Below are 22,724 nucleotides of genomic sequence, written 5' to 3' on the forward strand. Positions count from 1 at the left end.
CCCTTCAGCTGCTCACCCAGCAACCCCCCCCCCCGCCCCCCTGCCCCGGGGACGCCCGGCCTCGGGGTGGGGGTGGGGTCCGGCCATCGTGGGGAGCCGGCAGCTGGGCGCCCGGCCCCGCCACCCGGCGTCTTCGTCCCCCGGAGGCCACGCTTGGTTCTCCCACCGCCTCTGCCCCGTTCTGTCTCGCTTCTTTTCTTCCTTGCTGCCCACCCCCTGCCCCAGAATAATTTCCTTTGTATAAACAGAACTCTTGTAGTCAGGAAGCAATATCATTTCAGGTCTAAAGAAGAAAGGGACATCAATCTGGCCGAGGGCAAATTCAGTTTTACTGTATAAACTCGGCTGTGCAGTGCGGCCCCTCCGTCTGCACGGGCCGCTGAGGGCCACCGTTTTCTAATATTTGTATTCTAATTTAATTGTTTTTAAAAAACACAAATAAAAAAGGTCAAGGTGAAGCCACCGGGGCGTCTTCTCTGTGTGCTGGGGCGTTGGCTGGGGGCGAGGGCATCAAAGGACAGAGACAACCCCCGACCCCCCCCCCCCCCCCCCCCCCCCCCCGCCTTGACCGTTCCCTTCTGCCCCGCGGTGTTCAGGATCCAAGAAGCGCGGCCTTCGGTCCACTGAGGAAGGTTTCGCTTTGGCCGCTGGGCCCGGCGTCTCCCCGCTAGGTCGGGTGAGGAGCTGAACCAGAGCCACCCAACCCCAGGACTGTCCCTGCTCCCCTGCGTGGCCTAGAAAGTACACAAATGGCCAGTAGGCTCGCGGGAAGATGCTGAGCCTCCTCACCGGCCCCCGGGAGACGCAGCCCGGAGCCACCGCCCGTCCGCCGCGGGGAGGGCTGGCGTCCCCGGCCCAGTAGCAAGTGCTGGCGAGGCTGCGGGGACCGGAGGCTCGTGGGCGTGGAGAGCGGGGCGGCCGCTCCGGAAGACGGGACAGCGGGCCCTCCCCAGGCGCAACACGGAGCGACCACCAGCCGGCCCGCCCCGTCCTCGCGACCCACCCGGAGGCAGAGGGAGCCGGCTCACGTGGGAGCCCCCGACACGCACCTGCAGGCAGCGTGACTGACGGGCGCCCAAAGGTGGGGACCACCCAGCGTCCGCCGACGGGCCAGCAGATGGAGACGCGTCCTCGGGCGGGAACGTGATCGGACCTTGAACAGGAGCCAGGCGCCCACCCCCGCCGCCCCGCGGACGGACCCCGGACACGCGACGCTCAGGGAGGGACCCGGACGCCAGAGGCCACGCGGGGTGTGGGCCCGCGTGTGTGGAACGTCCAGAACAGGCCCGTCCGGGGACAGGAAGTGGAACAAGGTGGGGGGGGGGGGGAAGGTGTGACTGTGACTGCTAATGGGGAATGGCACTTCTGGGGGTCATGGAATGTTCTGGAGCTTAGAGGTGACGATTCCATAGTTGTTGGGATGTGCTAAAGCCTCTGGCTTTACAGGGGGAGACGTGTGTGAATACTTCCAACTCGAAACAAGCCTCTCCCAGTGGACTTGGGAGCACGGGGGACCAGGCCCTTGTGGGGCTGGTGGCTGCCCCCAGCCCCCGCCGGCCCCACCCTCACTCAGCTGAGGGGGAGGCCTGGGTTCGAACGCCACGTGTGCAGCCACGTGACCCCTGGAGCCGGCACCCTCTATCCCCCCCCCCGCCCAGGCCCCCGCCACTGCTCTCCCAGGCTGCAGCCCCCCAGTCCCCTCTTCCACCCCCCAAGTCTGGGTCCTGCTGGCCTGAGCCCAACTGGGCAACAGTAGGGAGGGCCTCTTCCCGGGGCCGAAAGTGCCCATGTTTGGGAACCCCAACCCAGACGTGGGGGCTGCAGTCCAGGATCCTTCATCGGTGCTTGGGCTTTGGCCCCCCTTCTTCCCCGGGGATGTCCGGGGAGCAGCCAGCTCGGATCCTTGGTCGCGTCCCCGGGGCCAGCGCGGGGCCGCACGGGGTGGGGGGGGGCCTCTGACAGACTTGGGGTGCCCGAGCGAGCCACCACCACTCCCCCCCCCCCCACCGGCCTCCAGAAACCCTGCAGCTGGAAACGATGGAGAAGCACGTCCAGTCCAGCCAGTTCTCCCTGCCCGCCCCCCGGCCCCTTCCCAGTGCCACCTGCCAAGCCCACACTGTGGGTCACCTCCTCTGTAGGGGCCCTGGGCCTGCCGATGCTGGGGACACCCGCCCACCCCGGGAGCCCCGAGGCCAGGTCACCGCAGGGGCCCCGACTGGTGTGGGTGCATGAGCCCGGACCCTCAGGGAAGGGGGCCCCCGAGCCCCCACCCACCGTCCCCTGCTCCCCACCTCCCCCCAAACAAAACACAAAGAACATCAAAATCAGGCAAATGAGGCAGCAGCGGTCGTAACAGGCTGCGTTTAGTGGTTTTTTATGTACAAGAAAAATGATTTTTTTTTTTGTCTGGTTTTTCATCTTTTGTCTTTTTGTTTTTGTTTTTATTACTTTTAAAGCTTCTCCCCCCCCCACCCCCAAAAGTGCATTTTTATCAATTGATTTTTTTTAAATCTCCCACACTTTATAAAGACTCTCAAATACAGTCTATGGAATGTCTGCTCTGTGCTCTGTGCCCCCGGGCACCGCCCCTGCCCCCCACCCCCCGCCCCCGTTTACCAGGCCCGGCCCCCCAAAGTCCAAGGCACCTTGTATCTGGGCCTGGGAGGGGCGGGGGGGACCCTGGGCCTCAGGAACCCTGGCCATGGCCTCCAGGCAGCCCCGGCATCGGGACGGGGGTCTCCCCAGCCCCTCCACCTCCTGGCCCTGCCTGCCCACCCCCTGTGTAAATCTATGTCCTTAGTGCGAGCTAGTCTGAACTCTGAGGTTATGGCTCCCGGGGCGCCCGAGCCCCCAGGCCCTGACCCGTCCTGCGCCAGCCGCCCTCCAGGAAGGCTGCTTCCTCAGCTTAAATAACTTTTTAAAATAAAACTGCAAATATAAATATCTTTCTTTCTCAAAAAATAGGATTTTTGCTTTTTTTTTTTTTTTTTTTTTTTTTCTGTTTTAAATTTTTTGTCCTGCTTTTCCTTTCACTCTGGCCTCCTACAATCCCGGCTGCCTGGACTGCCTCGGTCCTGGGGGGCCCCTCCCCCCGCCCGGCCCAGCCTCGACCCCACCATGCGCAACGTGTCCAATGCTGCCCCCCCCCCCCCCCCCCCGCCCCCGACTCCCGCCACCGCCCCCCCCAACCCCGGAAGGAAGCAAAGGGACAGCCAGGTACAAATGGCGACGAGATGGCCACATGGGGGTCTCCTGGGCAAGCCACCCAAGGGGGGGGGGCCGACTTTGGTATGGCCTGCTGGAACCCGGAGAGGCGCAGGCCCACACCCGTGCCAGGCTGGGCCTGGTCCGGAACTTTACATTCACTGGGTTTTAAGTTTTGTTTTTTTTTTCTGTTTTGTAGTGTTTTTTTGCTTTTTTTTTTTTTTTTTTTTTTTCTTAATCTCAAAAGGTGGGGTCAGGGTGGGGGGGGGGTGCTAGGCTGGGAGAAGTAGCAAGGGTGTTAGCCTCTCTCTCCTAGGTCCCACAGGCCAGCTGAGCGCTCCGGGGGGTGTGGGGGGAGGCCCTCCGGCACACACCTCCCCCCCCCCCCCCCGGAGCTCCCCCCCCAACCCTGCCCGGAGCCCCTGGCCCGGACCTCACTCTCGCACACACGCGCACACACATCCACCCAAACTTCACCAAGATGATGGAAATAACAATTTCGCTTTGTTTTTCTTTTCTTTTTTTTTTTTTTTTGTACCAGGCAGTTAAAAAAAAAAAAAAAAAACACCCCAAAAAAAGAAAACACAAAAAAAAAAAAAACCCAAACAACCAAACAAAAAAACGTTTTGCTGTGTCCTTTCTGACCAGTCAGCACGCTCCCCCTCAAATATTTTTTTTTTTGTTTGTTTGTTTCCTGAAACGCGAGAACTCAGCAGTATCTTTGGCAACACTTGATCACGACCTTAATTTAAAGAATAAAAATAAAATCGATCCACGTCTATGTACAGTATGTGATTGCGCGGGGTCAGGGGCCGGGGTCCTGGCGCTGGGCCCATGCGGACGCTGCGGCCCCTAGGACGGGCGGGCGGGCCAGGGGTTAAGGCGGAGTGGGTGGGCAGGGCGATCAGAAGCGGAGCTCAGAGCTAGGGGCAGGGGTTTAGTGCAATTCCCGAGGAAGTCTGTGTTAAAAGTGTGCTCGGCGGGGATTCAGCCCTTGCCCCCGCCATAGTCCCAGAGGCCTTGATCCCCCCACCCCGAGTCCAGCCGCCCCCACTGGCCAGGACGACAGCTGTGATTTTTCAGTTGGTTTTATTGCGAGGGGGTGTATGAGCGGGGGGGGGGGAGAGGGCTGTCCCCTCAGGGAACCTCTCAGCTGGGGTGGGGTGGGGGGGTCCCTGGCCTGGGCGCTCGAGCTCTCTGCTTGGCCTCCACAGATGGTTCTCCGAAAGGGCTTACTCTATGACACCGGGGTGTGAGGGAGGCCACCCGGCCCTGGGCTCCCCTGCCACCCCCCCTCAGGAGGGGGGGTCCTGAGACATTTGGGGGGCTGACGGGCTCGGGGGGAGGGGTGATGAATAGTATCCTGTAGAAACAATGATGAAAGTTGCCTTCTTAAAAAGCTTCCCTTTAAAAAAAAAAAAAAGACAAGACGGGGTCTGTCACAGAGCAAAGGGGCACAGGGAGACGGGCCAGCAGCTGGAGGGGGGGGGGGAGCAGGGGCACCCCTCACCTTGGGCTTTGATGGGGGAGGGTCTCGGCTTGACAGAGCGTCTATTTACAGGGTCCCACGCTAGGCATTGCATATGCGAGAGGGCGTCGGGGTGAGGGTGCCCTGGCCTCTGGCAACACGGTCTCCCCAGCCCTGGCCCCCGTCCGTGGCCTGTGGCTCGGTCAGTACCGGGCCTTTGGGGAGCCAGAGGCTGGGGGGAGGCGGGTGCCAGCCCCCAGATTACAGTCAGTGCCTTTGAATAAAAAGAGGGGTGCCTGGGGGAATATAAGGCCCTGGAGGTGGGGCCCCGCCACCCGCCTCGACGGGGTTCACCTGTCCCAGATGGCGGCTCCTTGGTGGCCACAAGGAAGGGCGGCCATGCTGGAGGGCGGGGAGCCCCAAAGTGGGCGAGGGGCGAGGGCAGGGGGCGGGGGGGGGGGGGGACTGGATTGCTCTAGCTGGTTGGAAGGCCAGCCCTCTCTCGGGCCCATCCCTGAGCTGGGGAGTCAGTAAGGAGGGTCCCCGCAGACACGGGTGGCCATCGCAGGTGATGAGACACCTCCGAATCAGAACCAAAACGGGACAGAATGGGAGGGGGGTGGGGTGGGGGGGGACACGGCAGAAACACAAAAAAATCCCACGGTCCTGCCTGCAAGGCAAGGCCCCGGGTCAAAGCACGAATACCTCAGAAGACCTCGCCCCCGTGCCTTCCTGACCCCTGTCACCTCGGGGAACAGAAGTGGATTCTGCGTCTGCGGTGGGTTTTTTTTTTTATTATTTTGTACAAAAATAAATTGACTTTTAGGAATTTCTTTTTGCTCTCTCTCTCGCTCGCTCTCTCTCGCTCGCTCTCTTTTATTTTTTATTTTTATTTTTTTTTGTCTTTTCGACTTTTCATAGAAGTTGGTTGCAACTTGTAAACATTGTTTTAAATTAAGAATTAAGATAAAGTGTAGTACCCGTTCCGTTACAAAGTGCCAAGACTTCTATTTGTGGTTGGTTGTCTTTTTTTGTGTGTGTTTTTTTGTGGTTTTTTTGTTTTTTTTTTTTTCCTTTCATTTTGTAAAATGTTGTCTTTATTGCTTTTGTGACACGAGAACGTCTGGCCTCTTCTCCCCTCCTCCCTGCCACCTCGAGACCCTGGGCTCCCTCCGCTCTGGCCTCGTCCACCCCACAATGTTGCTTTGCTCCTCTGAGGAAAGTATATTTTATATATATATATCTATATATATCTATATATAAATTTTGTTTTTAAGGAGGGAAAGAAAAAAAATCTAAAAAGTGCTTTAAAAACTTGGGAGAGGGCTAAGGGGAGGGTAAAGACAAAAATGTTTTGAATCTCCAAACGTCTCGTGGGGTCTGGGTGGCCTGGGTCGGGGAGCACGGCCTGGGGGAGGGGGGGGGTGGCGGGGCGCCCTGAGCGGCGGTCCGAAGGGGGGGGGGGTCCGCCAGGGTGTAAGTGCCGTGACGGGAGGCGGCGGCAGCCCCCCCCCCCCCCCCAGGGAGCCACCCTGGCGCCCCCTCCCCCGGCTCCCCTCTCCGGGCCTGGAAATAAATAGATTTGTGTCACAGCGGCCAGGACACGTACAGGACCACAGGCAGGAGCGGGAGGCAGGGAGGCCGTCGGGGAGGCGGGGAGGTGGGGGGGGGGGAGACCCCCACTTAGTAAGTGCCCTGAGGAAGGAGGATGGGGGTGGGGACAGGGTGCATTTTAACGTCCACTCACAGCGGACAGAGATCGTTTAAGGTCTTGTCTGAAAGACTCATAGAAACCAGCGAGGGGACGAAAACAAAAGCCCACCCCAGTGCCCCAGCCCCCGCGGCCACCCTCACCCCCACCTGGCGCCTGGGGCCCTGACCAGGCCTCAGATGGGACCCCAGACCCCATGCTGGGTGTGCCCGGCGGGGGGGGGGGGCTCAGAATCTAGATGTCCCACAAAAACCCCAAACCGAGCCCCGAAACCCGTCGGCGGGGTGGGGGTACGGGGAGCCGGAGCGGGGCCGAGGGTCCCCGCGGAGGGAGAGAACATCATGAAGGAGAAAAATCTCAGAAAAGCACTACCCTAGATTCTGTGGCGCCTCATATATATATATCTGTATATATATATATAGATATAGATATCTGTATATAGATAGATTTTCTTTTTTTGTGTGTTTTTGGGGGGGTGGTGGGTGATTTTCTCTCTCTCTCTCTCTCTCTCTCTGTCTCTCTCTCTCTCTCTCGGGTTTCTGTTTTCTCTTTTTGGTTTTCAGGCAAGTCCGGCCGCGAAGCTGCCGTCGGCGGTGGCCCCGGCGCCCCCGTCGCCTCCCCCTCCGCCGGCACCCGCTACATTCAACCTGCTCAGGCCGTCGGCGCCGGCCTCGTCCTCGTCCTCGTCCTCGTCCTTAAAGTGCTTCTCCTGGCCGTTGCGCCGGCCGTCGGGGGAGCCGGGCGGGGCCGCGGCGCCGGGCGGGGCGGCGGCCCCCGGGGAGGGGTCGGGCCCCCCGAGCGCCCCGCCCCGCACGCGGGGCTTGCGGCCGCGGCGCGAGGGGACGCCGTTGCAGCCGTCCTTCTTGAGGTGTCTGTGCAGGTGGTCGGAGCGCACGAAGGTCTTGCAGCAACTGTCACACTGGTAGGGGCGCAGGCCGGTGTGCACGCGCATGTGGTTCTTCAGGTCGTAGTTGTGCGCGAAGGCCGCCCCGCACTGCTGGCACAGGTACGGCTTCTCGCCCGTGTGCTTCCTCATGTGCACCTTGAGCTTGTCCTGCCTGCGGGCGGGGCGGAGGGGGGGCGGTCAGCGGGCGCCGGCACCACCCCGAGCCCCGCGGGCCACGGCCGGAGAGGCGGGCCCTCCGCGCAGGGGTGGGGACAAGCCCGGGAATACCGGGGCACCCGGGGCCGTGGGCCCGAGATGTGGGCCCTCCAAGCCCGAGGAGGGACAAGCCCAGGAATACCGGGGCACCCAGGGCCGTGGGCCCGAGACGTGGGCCCTCCAAGCCCAAGGAGGGACAAGCCCGGGAATACCGGGGCACCCGGGGCCGTGGGCCCGAGACGTGGGCCCTCCAAGCCCGAGGAGGGACAAGCCCGGGAATACCGGGGCACCCGGGGCCGTGGGCCCGAGACGTGGGCCCTCCGCACTGGGGTGGGGACAAGCCCGGGAATACCGGGGCACCCGGGGCCGTGGGCCCGAGACGTGGGCCCTCCAAGCCCGAGGAGGGACAAGCCCGGGAATACCGGGGCACCCGGGGCCGTGGGCCCGAGACGTGGGCCCTCCAAGCCCGGGAATACCGGGGCACCCAGGGCCGTGGGCCTGAGATGTGGGCCCTCCACGCCGGGGTGGGGACAAGCCCGGGAATACCGGGCCACCCAGGGCCATGGGCCCGAGACGTGGGCCCTCCAAGCCCGAGGACGGACAAGCCCGGGAATACCGGGGCACCCACGGCCGTGGGCCCAAGACGTGGGCCCTCTGCGCTGGGGAAGCGACACCCACAGGGGCTGGAAAACGCCTTGCACTCCCCCCCCCCACCGCCACCGCTCAAATGGCAGAACCTCTCCGAACCCCTTTTCTCTTATCCATAGAAGGAGGAAAATAATGGGGCTTCCCTCTGGGGGTTCTGCCTGTGGCACCCGCATTCATTCACAACACTAGGCATTTACTGAGTGCCTGCTGAATACCAGACCCTATTTCCGGGGCTGGAAAATACTACAGGGCATGAGGCAACACGCCAGGGTGTTTGGTAACAGAGAGGGTGGCCAGCTGTCCTGGTCTCTAAGACGGAAAGTCCTGCATTCTGGGACAGAGGGTCCCCACCCCACAGCCCCCAGTCTCCGTCAACTCCCCCAGCACCTCTGTCTTTCTCTGCTCTGGCCACGCTGGATTCCTGGCTGTCACTGCAACAGGCTGAGCACAAGCCTACTTCAGGACCTTTGCACATGCTGTTCCTGCTGCCTGGAGCACTTTTTAACCAGATCTTCATCTCTGACTTCCAGCTCAGACGTCACTTCCTCAGACGGGCCCCTCCCCACCTCGCACTCCACCCGACCCACCCCGCGTCCCTCAGGCCACCACCCCTTACTCTCGTTTGTGTGCCGGTTTCCTTGGGGCCCGGGTGATTCCGGGGCCCCTGCCTGCCCATCTTGCCCCACAGGGAACAGTGCGGAGCCAGCCAAGCTGGCCAACGGATCAGCCCTAAAGCAACGACAGTCCGGGTGCTGCTCTGTGTCACACAGCAGCCACGGCTCTCACACGCGGCCCGAACCCTCGCGACGTGGCCTGCTCAAGCTGAGATGGGCCACCAAGTCCAAAAGGCGCCCCAGATCTTGAAGGCTTCGTTCGCTTAACGTGTCACGCAAACTGGCTCGCTTAGAGCTCTGTCCGCCGATTACACGTTGAACGCAAGAAAAATGGACGTCAAATACGACTCGAGTTACTTTCACCTGTTCCTCTCGCTTTTTAAAAAATGCGCCTGCCGGAAGATGTCAAATCACAGAGGTGACTCATGTGATCGCTGGGTTGGCCTCTAGCCGTGGGAGAGGATTCCTGCCTGGAATCCACAGGGCAGGGGCAGAGACCTGGGTCTCCGCAACCCTGGCCAGCATCTGACCCGTTCCTTGCTGCAGCCTCGTGCACCCTACGGCTCAGCCATCCTGGACCTCTCACTTTTCACACCTACCACAATGCTCAGTGGCGGGACCGACAAACTCCTATGCATCCGTCAAAGCCCCATCTCAAATGTCCCTCCTCCAGGAAGCCTTTCCCACTCCTCAGAGACTTGGTCTCCCCAGGCTCTTCTAGCCCCAGGTCCCTACCTCTGGCACCACCCACAGAGCTCTAACCCTTTCAAGCCTCTCTACTGCCCTGAGGTTCAAGGCCTGGCCCTTTGCAACCAGACCCCTGCCTCTTCTCCAGCCTTATAATCCCACGTGAGTCAACAGAACTCGGGACACAGTGAACTCCTCGTTCCCTGGACCACCCGGGTCTCTTAGCCCCGAGGGAGCTCCCTTCCCTCCACCTCCTCAGAGTCTATACGAACACGGTCTCCCGCTTGTCCCGTCCAGATCCCAGCGCGGGCCAGGTCCAGAGGGGGCAGCAGGGACTCCGACTGAGGAGCAGAGAGACTCCTCCAGTTAAGGCTCAGAGAGGCAAAGCGACCTGCCCCAGGCTGCACAGCGGGCCAGGGGCTGCCCGGTGGTGGGGTGGGGGTGGAAGCAGCCTGTTTCGTCACCCCGAGCCCTGGTCCGGGTAATTATAGCCCCGGCTGCCACAGGCCCCGCTTGTGACTCACAGGGGCCCCTGGGCTCCCTGGCCTGAAGGAAGGCGTGGGGGCTGGGGCCCTGGGTTGGGGGCAAAGAGGAGCCAGGTGGGCACGTGGGGGTAGAGGCCCGGCCTGGTGTGGCTCTCCCTGCCTCAGTTTCCCTGCCTGGTAAACAGGATCAGCCTGAGTCAGGGTGGGGTAGAGCCAGGAGAACTCCAGCTCAGAATGAAGCCACCTGAGGCCTGTCATTAGGGGTGTGGGACCGGGGCGGGGCGGGGGGCGGGGGGGGGGGGAGTGTCAGGGGAGCCCCAGGCCCCTTCTCACCTCTCCAGATCCTGGCTTACTGGGCCTCTACAAAGCTGCCCCTCCTGGGCCCAGAGACCCTGAGGGCACGGCCCACAGCCACCTTAGGACCCCTGTCTGGAGGAAGAGGCAGCCCCCGAGACTAACGGTGCCCCAATCTCACCAAATGGGGGGGGACAGGCCCCCAACTAGATTCCTACCTCCCAGCTGGCACCCTTTACCCCTTGCTTAGGGTCCTGAGCCCTGCAGTCTGGGCCACACCCTCTTCTCCTGGCCTGGTGGGGAAGGGGCCGGGGGTCAGCCCCTAGATCCTGTCCCCATGGGGCAGGGCCGGGAAGCCGGGACAATGGCCTCTTTCTTCAGCCTGGGTGGGCGTGGCTGGGGGAACCCCAGGGCGGGTGGGGGTAGGGGGTGATGCTGAGTCACCCAGCCTGGCCAGGCCCCTGCACGCCAGCCCCCCGCGCCCCCCCCTCCCCCCCGCCGCCGGCTGGCCCACAGGGCCCAGCCGGCCAGCTCTGGACTCTTAAGACCCAATCACAAATTCCCCTAGCCTGGCCTCCAACTCCTCCTGCCTAGGGACCAAACCCAGCGGCTCCCATGTCCATTTCCCTCCTGCTGCCGCCGCCGCGACCCCCAAGCTGAACTGGCCTCAGGGCCTTTGCAGTGGCGCTTCCCTCCTCGGGGACTCAGCTCTGTTTAAAACAGCCGCCGCCCCCTCCCTGGTTCTCTGCTCCCAACCTGTCTTCTCAGCTCTGTGGTTTTAGCTCACACACGCCCCATGGCCCGCACGGGGATTCTGGCGTGCCTCTCCGCTCCTGGGTCCCCGGGGGCCTAGGACAGGGCCTGGCGCCCAGCAGGTGCTCCGTAAACGCTGGCCGAGTAGAGCGAGTCCCCCGGGGCTCCTGGGAGACTCAGGGAGGCAGCCCGGCTCCCCCTGCCCTACGGGGCAGCCACCCTCTCCCCAGGCAAATGTCGGCCTCCAGTCCGGATGAGAAGGACGCCCCCCACCCCCGACTCCCGGGCCTTCCCTCGAGCCTGAGCCTCCCGTGGTCCGGCCCCGAGGCCTATGGGCTCAGCCTGGGGAGCGCCCGAGCCCTCCCCCGCCCGAGACAGAGAAAGCACCATCCCCGGAGGGGACAGCGGTGCTGCGGGGGGGGGGGCTGGGTGGGGGTCCCTGCGTCCCCGCTGCACCCCGCCCCCCGGCGCACCGGCTCACCTGGTGAATCGGACTTTGCAGATGTTGCACTCATAGGGCTTCTCTCCGGTGTGGGTCCGGATGTGCCGCGGCAGCTTGCCGGCGCCCTGGATGACCTTCTCGCAGATGGGGCACTTCTGGAAGGCCTTGGCCCGGATCTTCTTTTCCACCTTCTGCGACCAGGCCGGGTAAACATCCCCGTCGTGGGCGCCGCTGAAGTACTTCAGGTAGTAGTCCACGACGCCCTTGTCGTCCGCCCGCGACTCGTCGTCGCTGTCCCCCGCCGCCGCCGCCGCCCCCGCCCGGCCCACCGATGACATCATCTGCTGCAGCAGCGTGCTGGCCGCCAGCCCATCCGCGTCGGGCCCGTCCCCGTCCCCGTCCTCGGCCGCGCCCGACAGGAAGCCCGGAGAGTCGCCCGGCTCGGGGGCCGCCTCCGACAGCGAGGCCGCTTCCTCCTCCCCACCCCGGCCGTAGTGGCCGTTCTGCGTGGCGGTGGCCGGCGGGGCCACGGGCGGCGGGAAGAGGCCCCCGGCAGGGGCGTCCTCGTCCCGCTCCGGCCACAGGCCCGGGTTGCTGTCGCCCTCGTCCGCGTCCCCGGCCGAGGGCCGCTCGGCCGGCGGCCCCGGCCCGTAGAAGTCCAAGCCGTTGCAGTCGCCGGCGGCCACGGCGGCCACGGCCGCGGCCACGGCCTCCTTGGTGGCGTCCAAGTCCTCGTCGGACGTGCCGAAAGCAGACCAGGGGAAGGCGGAGGTGGGGGGCAGGCTGTTCATGGGGTTGCTCTGGAAGAACTCGAGGTACTCCTTGGCCCGGAGGAGGTTCCGCTGGTCGGTCTGACCCACGAGGTCCAGCTGCCCGGCGTCGGCGCCCGCGTCGGCCGCCAGGATCTGCCGGTCGAGGAGGTCGGCACACACGTGGCTCACGGCGGGGATCTCCAGCAGGCGGGCGGCGCTGAGGATGTCGCCCACGTTGGCCGTGCTCACGGTGAGCGTGGCCGTGTAGGCGAAGTCCATGAGGGCCGTGAGGGCCTCGGCGCTGACGAAGTCGATCTCGTACACGTTCTGCTGGTCCACCACGGCGCCCGATGTGAACAGCTTCTTGAAGTACTGGCTGCAGGCCGCCAGCACCGAGCGGTGCGTGGGGAACTCCCGGCCCTCCACCAGGATCACCACGTCGCACAGCAGGCCCTGCGTCCGCTGCTCGTTGAGTCCGCTCAGGATGTCGCTGCTGTGGTCAGGGAACGGGATCCCGATGGGGCCGTCCACACCGCCGGCCATCTTCCGCGCCGAGACCTGCAGCGCCAGGTGGGGGGGGGGGGGAGGGAGGGAGGGAGTAGTGATCGTGAGGGTGCGGGGTGGTGGGCGCACCGGCCGGGGCTGGGGACCCCCGGAAGGCGGCGCCGCCCCCCCCCCCCCGCCCCGCCCCCAGCCTCAGTTTCCCAGCTGTGCACCAGGGCAGGTGGACGTACAGTGCTGCCTTATCAACGGGCAAAACCCACGCCGGGGGCTCGAGCGACAGATCCTGACTCCCCCCCCCACCCTCCCTCCACCAGAGGGCCCCCTAGAGTGCCCGGCCAAGGGATGATTTGAGGCGGTACGGGAGCACACAGTAGGCGCTCGATAAATGCCTTGCTTCCTAATGAATCTGAGTGCTGGCTTCCGCCCGCACCCTCTCTAAGGAGGCGGTGAGGCAAGGCACCCACTGTGCGCTGTCATATGGCCGAGCCCCCGGCAGTCCCTGCGGGCAGCACCGTCTGCCCTGTGGAGGTGAGAAAACAGGGCTCCCGGCGGAGAACCACGCCCACGGCCCCTCAGCCGTACCCTGACTCAAACCTGGGATGTGCGACCCGGGGGGACAACCCGGTCGTCAGTCCCTGCCTGGCCCCTGGGCCTTTTCTGACCTCCCAGTGAGGCTACGAGTCAGGAGGAAAGGGTAAGGCCAAGACCCAGGGACCAGGCTGTGGGCGTGCCCTGGAGGGGCGGAGCCAGTGGCCACAGGACAAGCCACTTCCCGCTCCTCGCGGAGCCCCCAGCACGGAGCCCCCAGGACGACGCAGCTCAGCTTGGCCCAGGCACAGCAGAGAGTCACGGGGTGGGGGCGGGGGGGAACGACTGCCTGAGGCTCCTTTTCCCTGCCCACCCAGGCTGAACCCCCAGAGGAGAAGTAGGGGCTTTCTGTCCACCTCATGCCCACCCGGCTCCTCCCCAACTCTTGGCCACCCTGTTCGGCCCAGGGCCTCAGTCTCCCCATCTGTCGAATGGACAGAGAGGCCTTTGGAAAAGCTGGCGGTAGTGGTGGGGGACACTCCGTCTGTCCTGCCCCTCTCCCCCACTCCCTTTTTCCGCCTTCCCCTGGGCTGTGACTCATCCACCCACTCGGGCGCTTGTGCAACCCTCTGGCTCCTGTCCCCACCCCTCCACCCTCTCTGGGGAGCCCCCAGCTGCCCCAAGCCACCCAACACAACCCACGTTCCTCCGGTTGCCCAGCTCTCAGGACAGAGCCCCCAGACATCTCCCGGGAGGGGGGCCGCGCCTTCCTTGGCCTGAGGGCCTCGGGACCCCCAGCCCCCCAGGCAGAGCACGAGCAGCCCAACCCAGCTCCAACCCACATGCCTCCCGCCGCGAGTGGACCAGCCTGGCGAGGGACCCCGGGGTTGGTCTGGCCCGACCCAAGGCCAGGCCGGGACTGTCCCGACCCGGGGCCGCCCTGGGAGCAGGGCCCTGGCCCTGGGGCTGACACAGAGGCCTTTGTGTGGCCACTCGGGCCGGCACTACACTTCCCAGGACGCCTCTCTCTGCGGCCCGCCCTCTCTCCCGCTGACCACACCAGCTGCTCGGCTCCCCCCTCTGTTCCGCCAGCCTGTGGTGGTGGGGCCGGGGGGGGGGGGAGGCTCAGATGTGGCTGTTGGGAGCAGGAGATGGGGGGGGGGGACGCCCGACCCCATCTGAGGCCCAGCCACGGAAGCCTCGGAGGAGCCCCTGTGGCGGCTCCCACCCCCTGCCACCATCTGCCGTCTGGCCCCAGGCCCCAGGGAGCAAGTGGGCAGATGGGCTGCGGATCAGACTGGCCTCGGCCCTCCTCACCCCCTTCTGATCCGGGCCACCAAGGCCTCAAGATGGCCACCGTGGCCCCGCTTGCCATCCTCCCCCCAGGTGCCTCAAGGTCCGGACCTGCAATGGTTCAGAGCATTCACCAGCACCTCCCCCCCCACCCCCCATCCCCCGCCCCCCAGGCTGCCCCACCCCTGCCTTCCCACGGGCACTGCGCCTGCCGGGCAAGGGGGCTGGCGCAGCCCGGTCCCAAGTATGAAGATGCTCGGGCTCCGGTTTGCAGCCGGCTGGGGGAGCAGGCACGGGGCGCCGGCCCGGGCCCTGGGCCTGGGTCTGCACCAGCCAGGCGAGCCTGCAGCGTGGCGCGGCCCGTAGGTCCAAAGGCCACGTCTCTGTCCCCTCCAGCCAGGGCCTCTGTTTCCCCCACGTAATCCTAAGAGACCCCCCCACCCCCAGCAAGCCCTTGCCTCATCCCTCAGCCTGGAAACTAAACTGGGTCTGCAGACAACCTGGCCCACACCCTCCCGCCACCTGCGTGCCACACCCCAGGCCACTGCCCCCACCCCTTGGGGCCCCTCCCTCTAAGGCAGAGGCAGAAAACCCCGCGCGCGCGGGTCAGGCGGGCGACCCGGCAGTTAAAAGGCACCTGTTTGCTGAACACCCACTGTGCGCCACGGCATCTTCTCGCCAGGACAGCCGTGTGGCCTCCTGCACCCTAAGAGGCCCGGCCGGCACCTGACACCCAGTAGGTGCCCCCACGCCAGGTGGCTGCCTCGGTCAGGACGACCCAATGAAACTTCTCTCCTCCAGGAAGCCCCACCCCCACGCCGGCCAGGTCCCCACCCTCCAGGGCCAGGGTCCTCACAGCTCGGGCCCACACCCACCCAGCCCATCTTTCATCAGAGCCCCGCCCCCGCCTCCATGGGATTTCCGGGGCGCTCGGTGCTGACTCGGCGGCGGCCGAGGGGCAGGCCTCAGCAGGCTCCCCCCCTCCCCCCACCCCCGCCGCCGGCGCACAGTAGGGGCGCAGCAAACCGGATGAACCAAAGACCACAGAGCTATGCGCGGAGTGAGCCCACACCCAGCCCCGCCCACCCGGCTGGCGCGCTCCCCCGGTCCCACCTCTGAGCTAACCTAGGGTCATTTATTTGCCGCACTGTTTCCAAGGCGGCAGAACCCCGGGCCTGTCGGGAGCCCTCCCGGGGCCTCCCGTGTGCCCTGGACGACTGGGGACTAACTGGCACCTTGTTCCATCCTTCTCGCTGTAAGCCCAGGGCTTTACAGACGAGGAGAGGCTCAGAGAGGTGAGGAGGCCTGGGCAAGGGCACACAGCAGACCAGCGGCCAGGCCGGGGACCCAGCGCCAGGTCAGGAGTGCCCCCGCCTGGCCCCAGGAGCAGCAGGTGTGGCAAGGGCATCCTGAGCGCGGGGAACAGGACAGGCAAAGGCCGGGAGGTGGGCGCCCCGGAGAGGGACAGGGGGAGGAGGCCCTATTTACCGTGCTTCCCAAGGTCAGGGGCAAGGTGAGGGTTGGGGCGGGCCTCCTCCTTCTCCCCCCTCCCCAGACTCGTGGGGAAGGAGAGGGGGCGGCCAGCAGGGGGTGGGCAGGTAACTGCCACCTGCTGTCTTCCTGGAAGAGGGGGCGAGGGGGGTTGCTTAATGAGCGGTTGAGGCCTGTCTACCCCCCACGCCCCGGCCCCGACACAGAGTAGAACAGGAAACCAAAGAAGGGACCTCTGACACCTACTATGTGCCGTGCACAGCAGTCCGAGCCCAAATCCCAGGTCCTCCACTTCCAGGCTGTAGGACACTGGGCAAGAGGCAGGGCCTCTCTGTGCCTCAGTTTCCTCGGAGGTCATGACAAGTGCCAAGGGGACTGGGGCTGCTTGAAGCCCAGGGTCCCAGCCCCACCTATTCAGCAAACTGCCTGAGGACCTACTGTGTGCCGGCATGTGTCCCCAAAGGCCCAGTGAGGCTGCTTACTGACCCCCCCGGCCCCGGGGCCTCCTTGAGGATGGGGGGACTCCGAACTTAACCTCCGAACGTGACTCCAGGAATTCAGCCCCCTCTCCACCTACTGCGTGTCAAGGAAGTATGTGGTGAGGCCCCAGGAGGAAGCCAGGGGCGAGGAGCCCTCACCTGGAGGGGAAAACCAGACCCAGAGAGGGTGGGTGGCCGGCCCAAGGTCACACAGCAAGTCTGGTGCCCAGGTGCGGTCGCCAGGCCCACGCCCAGCCGCCCCCGCCCCCTCCCAGGCCAGCGGCCTGTGTTGCAAGGTTGGTCCCAACGGGTAACCCCGCCCTGACCTGGTGCCAATCCCTGCCTGGCCCGGTCCCCGGCCTGGGGTTTAATGGGACAGGAATGCAGCGTCCCGATTAGGGAGTGGGGGGCACCAACGGCCCAGGGTGGCTGCCGGGCTGCCAGCCCGCCTGTCCTCACAGGCCTCCAGCCAGGCCAGACACCAGCAAACAGGCCCTCGGCCATTTTATGTGTCCATTTATTGCCCTAAATGGGGAGGGGCTTCCTGCCCAGGCCTTAAAGGGCCAGAGGCAGGAAGGCTGCAGGCCGGTGGGAAGTTGGGGGGCGGGGGGTGCTTCGAGGAGGTCACGAGGATCCCATCTGACCCCCAACTCATGGGTGGGGCTGAGGCTCACCCTATTCCCACGCTCTCGAGGGCTGTCGCGGGCCAGGAAGTAACAGCCCTGACACCAGTCCCCGGCTTCCAAGAGGAAGCCCCGGGAAGCCAGAGCCACTCGTGGGGAGTTAGAAGGAATGAGCTTCCCATCACCTGGGGGTAAGCAAAGCCAGGCTTCACAGATTCCCATCACGGTCTAGCCCACCCTTGCTCAGGCTGTACCTGCTTGGACAAAATGCCCAGAAGGGGCCTGGCTGGCCTCTCGAAGCTGTCCTCTCGTTCGTCCAGACCTCTCCCTCCCTCCCCCGAGGCCTGCTTGTTACCAGGAGGTGCCTGCACCTCCCACCCACCCCCCCCCCCGCCCCCAGCCCGGGCAGGTGGATCGCTAAGCCTGGAGGGCCCAGACGAGGGGGAGCCTGGCCCGTGGGGGCCTTGTGTCCTGTGCCCACGAACCCGCCAGCTCCCTCCCATCAAACACATCCTGATGGGAGGTGGGACGGGGCCTTGTTTTCCAGTTAAACCAGAAAGGCGTGGGTGGGGACACTTCCACCGAGTGGCCGCTCACAGCCTGCTGGGGGGACAGATGGAGGGGCCAGTCCTTTGGCCAGGCTCTTCACAAGCGCCAGATTCTCAGCAGGGCCCCTTCCGCGCTTTGGGGCTCCACTCAGGACTTGGGCCCCGAGGGCAGGCGCTGCTCCTCAACAGGCCCGACCCTGATCTCGACAGGGGTCCTTACAGGTCTGTAATCACTGCCCCACTTTACGGGTCAGGAAACTGAGGCTCAGAGAGGGGAAGTGACTCGCCCAGGGTCACACAGCAGAGCTCACTTTGAACACAAGCCCACTGGCTCTGTACTGCCCGACTGGTCCTTCCCAGGCTCCTCCCCCCTCCTCCACACTGCCCCCAGGTACCAGCAAGGGACTGAACCCCCTACCCTGGAGGACTTGGGGCTGAGGACAGCTTATTCTCACGCCCCCTCAGAGCTGCCTCTGCCTCAGAAAAGGGAGAGGTTTGCCTGAGGTCACAGAGGGAGCCTGGGGCAGGACTGGAGTCCTGCTGACATCTGTGAACTCAGGACAGGGGGGCCCTAACCCCTGGTCACCAGGGATGCAGCACTCTCCCAGGCCCTGACACCGCACGACAGTCGCTCAGCCAAGTCTCCTGGGCAATCGGGGACTAAACCCTCAGGACCACAGGTTTGGGCTGATGGCGAGAGTGAGGCTGGCAGAGGGGCGGTGACCTCCCCAAGGAGACCTCAGGTGGAGGTGAGGGCTGGGCTGGGACTGGACCACACTGGCCCCCACCCAAGCCTGTTCCTCTGGTCCCCACTGCCCAGGGCTGTTGCAGGGCGGTTTATGGTCCATCAGGTGCCTGGAGCACAAGGTGACAGGTGAGGGGGTTCTGCATGTCTCAAGTGGCCGGGCTGGCGACACACTCCGCCAGAATCCCCACTGCGCCCTGAGTTGACCTAGGTGCTCCCTCCATGAGGGAGGGCAGGAAAGAGGACACAGGTAGACCCACAGGCACCACGCAGGGAGAACCCTGTAACCCCAATTTACAGCGGGGGACACCCAGGCTCCAAAAGGCCAAGGGGCTTGTCCAAGGTCACACAGCAGCTAGTGGGTCATTCGAAACCCCAGCAGACCTCGGGCCAGCTCTGCTGCAGAGGGGCTGGCCCTGAGTCTCAGCTTTAGCGAGGTGACCTCAGTCATCTTGGGTATAATGGGTCATAAAACCCAGAGCCCTGCCCATCTCCAGGGGCCAAGGTGCCAAGGTGCGGGACTGTGGCTCAGAGAGGGCAGGAAAGGCCTTAGCGAGCCATAAAAGTGCCTGCCACAGAAGGCTGGGGAGGCGAGAGGACAAGGGGCTCATGCTGTGTGACCTTGGGCACCTGGCTGGCCCTCTCTGAGCCTCGCTGTCCTCTTTGGACACAGGGTTTCATAAGCCCCAGGAAGTCTCCATTTGGCCTACAAATGCCGGCTCTCAGCCCCCAGGCCCCCAGGAAGAGAAGTGGGTGGGTGCCCCTCAGCTGAGAGGAGACTCGTCTTGTGAGCCAGGAGGCAGGACCATGAGGGTCAGACCCAGGCCCAGCTAGGTGACCTTGGGCTGCTCTCTGCTTCCCTCTGGGCCTCAGTCTCCCCTGCCCAACACGGCACCTGCTCCGAGGGTTGCTGTAAGCCACCCCCCCCTCCCTGCCCCGGGGTCCCCACACGCGTGTCTAGCCTCCCCTCCCAGCCTTGGTTTCCTCCTGTGGCAAAGGGGACTGCCACCAGCCTGACCCAGCTATAGGTCAGAGGGCCCCAAGGAAGAGAAAGGAAGGGAAAAAGCAAACACGAGTACTTGCTACGGCCTCAGGAACCTTCCCCACTGGATGAGACCCAGCTCTGCCAGGCCTCAGTCTCCCACACAGAGGAAAGGGCGCATCAGCTCCCTGCGGCCACCCCCTGCTGCTTCTCCTAGGGCCTGTGCTGAGAGTTTCTCGTGGCTCCCGGCCCGGGCCAGGGTGCTGACTGGCCACCACGCAGCCAATCAGAACTGAATAATAAATACCCCCCCAAAGTGACCCTCGAATTAAAATTTCAGTGTCCCCGTTGGCTCCTCTTTCCCTCATTAGGCATGCGGATCCCAGGCCTCCGCTCTTCCAGTCACCGGCTCCTGCCCCCCCTTCTCCCCTAGGCTCCCGTCTCCACAGCGATGGCTGGCGGTAAACAGAGCCCCGAGCCCAGCCGACAAGTGCCAGGCCCGGTGCGCTCTAGGGGCCCCAGCGGGGGTGGCCCCCAGGGGAAAATGCCCCCTGCACGGAGCCGAGCCTGGACTCCCCGGACCTCTCCCAAGACCAGCTCTGCCAATAGGAAGTGATCGGCTGGTCCTGCGGAGGGCCCCCCCAGTGTGGGAGCGGCACACTCAGGGTTACGCCCTGGCCGTGTTGTGGTGGGGGGGGGGGGGCGCTGACATGGAATCCCGGATGCCCTCTCCAGCCGACCCTGCTCCCGGAGGCAGCTGGCAGGGGGAGGGGGTGCGTAGTAAACCAAGCCTGCCACCCATGGGTGAACCAGGTGGGCACACCCGGGGAAGGGGCACCAGCACCTCTCTCACTTCCGCCGCCCGGCTTGGGGGGGGGTGGGGGGAGGAGTTGTCTGCCTCCCCTGCCGGCTCACTCCACTGCTGGCTGCATTCCCCAAACATTTAGTGGGCGCCCACTGGGTGCCCCAGCCAGGTTGGACAGCAGTCTCTTGCTGCGGTCCACCGGGCTCCCCAGCCAGCAGTGCCACCCAGAACCCGCAAAGGCCTGTGCCCGGGGGAGGGGGGGGGGGTGCACCGGCCCCGGCGCTCAGTTCAGGCCCCTGCCTGGTTCCAGGCCCGGGACTGGGGGAGGGGGCTGGTTCCCAAGCCAGGGAGGGAGGAAGGGCGAGGGAGGGGGCCGGATCCCACCAGCTCACCCCCTCCTCTGCCGGGACTCAGGGTTCGCACGTGGTGGTGGCGTCAAGGGGAAGGAGGGGGGTCTGAGCCAGAGGAGACGGGGTCACGCGCTTTGGGGGCGCGGGCGGCGGGGAGACGGGTGCTCTCCGCCCCCTCCCCGGGGGCCGGAGCCGCGCGGCCGCGCGGGCGGGGCAAGGGGCCAGGCCTGTCCCCCCACCCAAGGCTGAGTCAGGCCCGGGCGGGGGCAGGAAGCGGCCCCCTCCCCCGCCCCGGCCGCAGCGCGCGGCCCCCGCCCCGGCCCGCGGGCCCCCGCCGCACCGCCCGCGTGGGGGGCTCCTACCTCCTTCCCGGGGCAGCGGCGAGGGGGCCCGGCCCCGGCGGCGGCGGTGGCGGCGGCTGCGGCTGGGCTGGCTCCCTCCGAGGGGCCGGGAGGCGGCAGTGAGCCTGGCCCCGCGCCACCCCCCGCCGCCGGCGGCCAATCCCCACCCGGGCTGGGGGGAGGGCGATGCAAATTACCCCGGATCTGGGTCCGCCCGCCCGCCTCCCCCACGCCCGGGCCCGGCCTGCACTAGGCCGCGCATCCCCGGGCTCGCTTGCGCCGCGCGGCCGCTGGGGCCGCCGCCCTCCCCGGGGAGCGCCGGGTGGGTGACCCCCCCCCCCCTACCGGGGCGGGGGGCCGAGGGGAGGGGGGCTGGGGACGGTTACACAACCAGGCGGGGAGGGGCCCCGGGGCGGGGAGGGGGCCGGCCCGCGGGCCGCGCAGCCGGAAGCCGGGGACCGCCACCGGCCCCCGGCGAGGGGAGCCCGGCTTCAGGCCCCGCCTCCGGGCCGGCTCGGCCCGCCCCCGCGCCGCGCCGCGCGATCGGTCCGCGCCCATTGGTTCGCCGGCCCGCCGCTCACCGCCCCTCCTCCGCACCGCCCCTACCCGCGGACCGCGGCGGGCCGCCGGCGCGAGGCACCCTGGGACTTGTAGTCCCAGCCGCCTGCCACCTGCCAGTCGCAAGCGGTGGGGGGACTACGGCGTCCAGAAGCCCCCGCGGCCGCGCCCGCCCACCGGGACACTCCACCCCTTCCCCCTCCTTTGCAAAGCCCCCCTCCCTGTTTTTTCAGCCCCCTCCCCCCCCATCCCCCATGGAGCTCAATCCTGGCCAACTCCAACGTATGCACGCAGCACCGAATAGGCCCCCGGGGGGCGAAAGCACCCCCAGTACCTAGCTGCAAACTTAGCACGCGACGCGCCCCCCTATCTCCCCACGCCGGTTCCCCCCCACCCTCAATGCGGCCCCGCTTCCCCTCCCCCGCTCCCCGCGCGTCTGGGATCCCCGAAAAGCCATGCACTGGGGCGCGGGGGGGGGGGTGTGCTGGGGCATAAGCCCATGCACTTCGCCCCCAATCCCCCTTCCCGGGCGGCGCCCCCTCCCCGCGCTCGGGATCCAGGGCGCTCCCAGCCTCCGGGCAGCTGCCAACCACCCCCTCCTCTGAAACTTGCGGAACGTCCGCGGCTTCCCGGATCTCCCCTTCCCGAGAGGGCAGAGGTGGGCGCAGCGCCCCCGGCCCGTCCCCGCCCTGCACCCCGTGCGGGGGGCCGCGCCGGGCGCTGACTTACCTCGCGCGGCCGGGCCGGGGCCGGGCCGGGCCGGGGCGCGAGGGCCGGGGCCCGGAGTTGGGACTGGGCTCCTCGGCCGCTCGCCTCCGGGGTCCGCGTCTCTCGCTCTCCGCCTCTCGCGCTCTCCACTCGTCGCTCCCTCGCTCCGGCGGCGGCGGCGGCGTCACTGCCCCTACAGTAACTGTACAGTACAGCCAAAGCCCCGTATGATGCTCGCGACTCCCTTCCTGGTTTCTCCGAGGGCAAGAGGGGTCCTCCCTTGTCTTAAAGGTGCCGCAGCCGCCGGCCCCCCCCCACGCCCAGCCCGCCCCCCCCACCCCGGCCTCGGAGGCCAGAACAGGCTCGGCAGGTCCCCTCTTGCCACGTCTCTGCCCTCCCGTGGGGCTTCGCCCGCTGCGCCGGGGAGACCGGGCTGTTATTAGGTTTTGTCAAGTTGGTGGGGGGGGGTCCAACCCGCCCCCGGCGCGCCCCCCCTCCTCTGACCTCTCCGCCCCGCTGCGCGGCGCCGTGCCAGCTTGCCAGCTTATCTGGCCCCAGAGCTCCCCGGGGCGCGGGGGGAGCGGGCCCCCCGGGGTGGAGGGGGGTGGG

The 22,724-nt window shown here is 65.8% G+C and overlaps 1 protein-coding gene across 2 annotated transcripts; it reads right to left on the reverse strand.

The window, feature by feature from the left end:
* Positions 1-6,870: 6,870 nt before the first annotated feature.
* ZBTB7A (zinc finger and BTB domain containing 7A) lies at positions 6,871-22,423 on the reverse strand. Of its 2 annotated transcripts, none has more exons than XM_042928015.1 (3): positions 22,137-22,423; positions 11,448-12,718; positions 6,871-7,441 (listed from the first exon to the last, which is right to left on the reverse strand). In XM_042928015.1, exons 2-3 carry the CDS (start codon positions 12,701-12,703, stop codon positions 6,943-6,945), a joined length of 1,755 nt encoding a protein of 584 aa, XP_042783949.1. In that variant the 5' UTR covers positions 12,704-12,718; positions 22,137-22,423; the 3' UTR covers positions 6,871-6,942. The 2 variants fall into 2 exon arrangements, with proteins under 2 accessions (XP_042783949.1, XP_042783950.1); XM_042928016.1 differs by lacking the exon at positions 22,137-22,423 and adding an exon at positions 20,871-21,069.
* Positions 22,424-22,724: the final 301 nt, after the last annotated feature.

Source organism: Panthera leo, chromosome A2, assembly GCF_018350215.1.
Source record: "Panthera leo isolate Ple1 chromosome A2, P.leo_Ple1_pat1.1, whole genome shotgun sequence".
NCBI lineage: Eukaryota > Metazoa > Chordata > Mammalia > Carnivora > Felidae > Panthera > Panthera leo.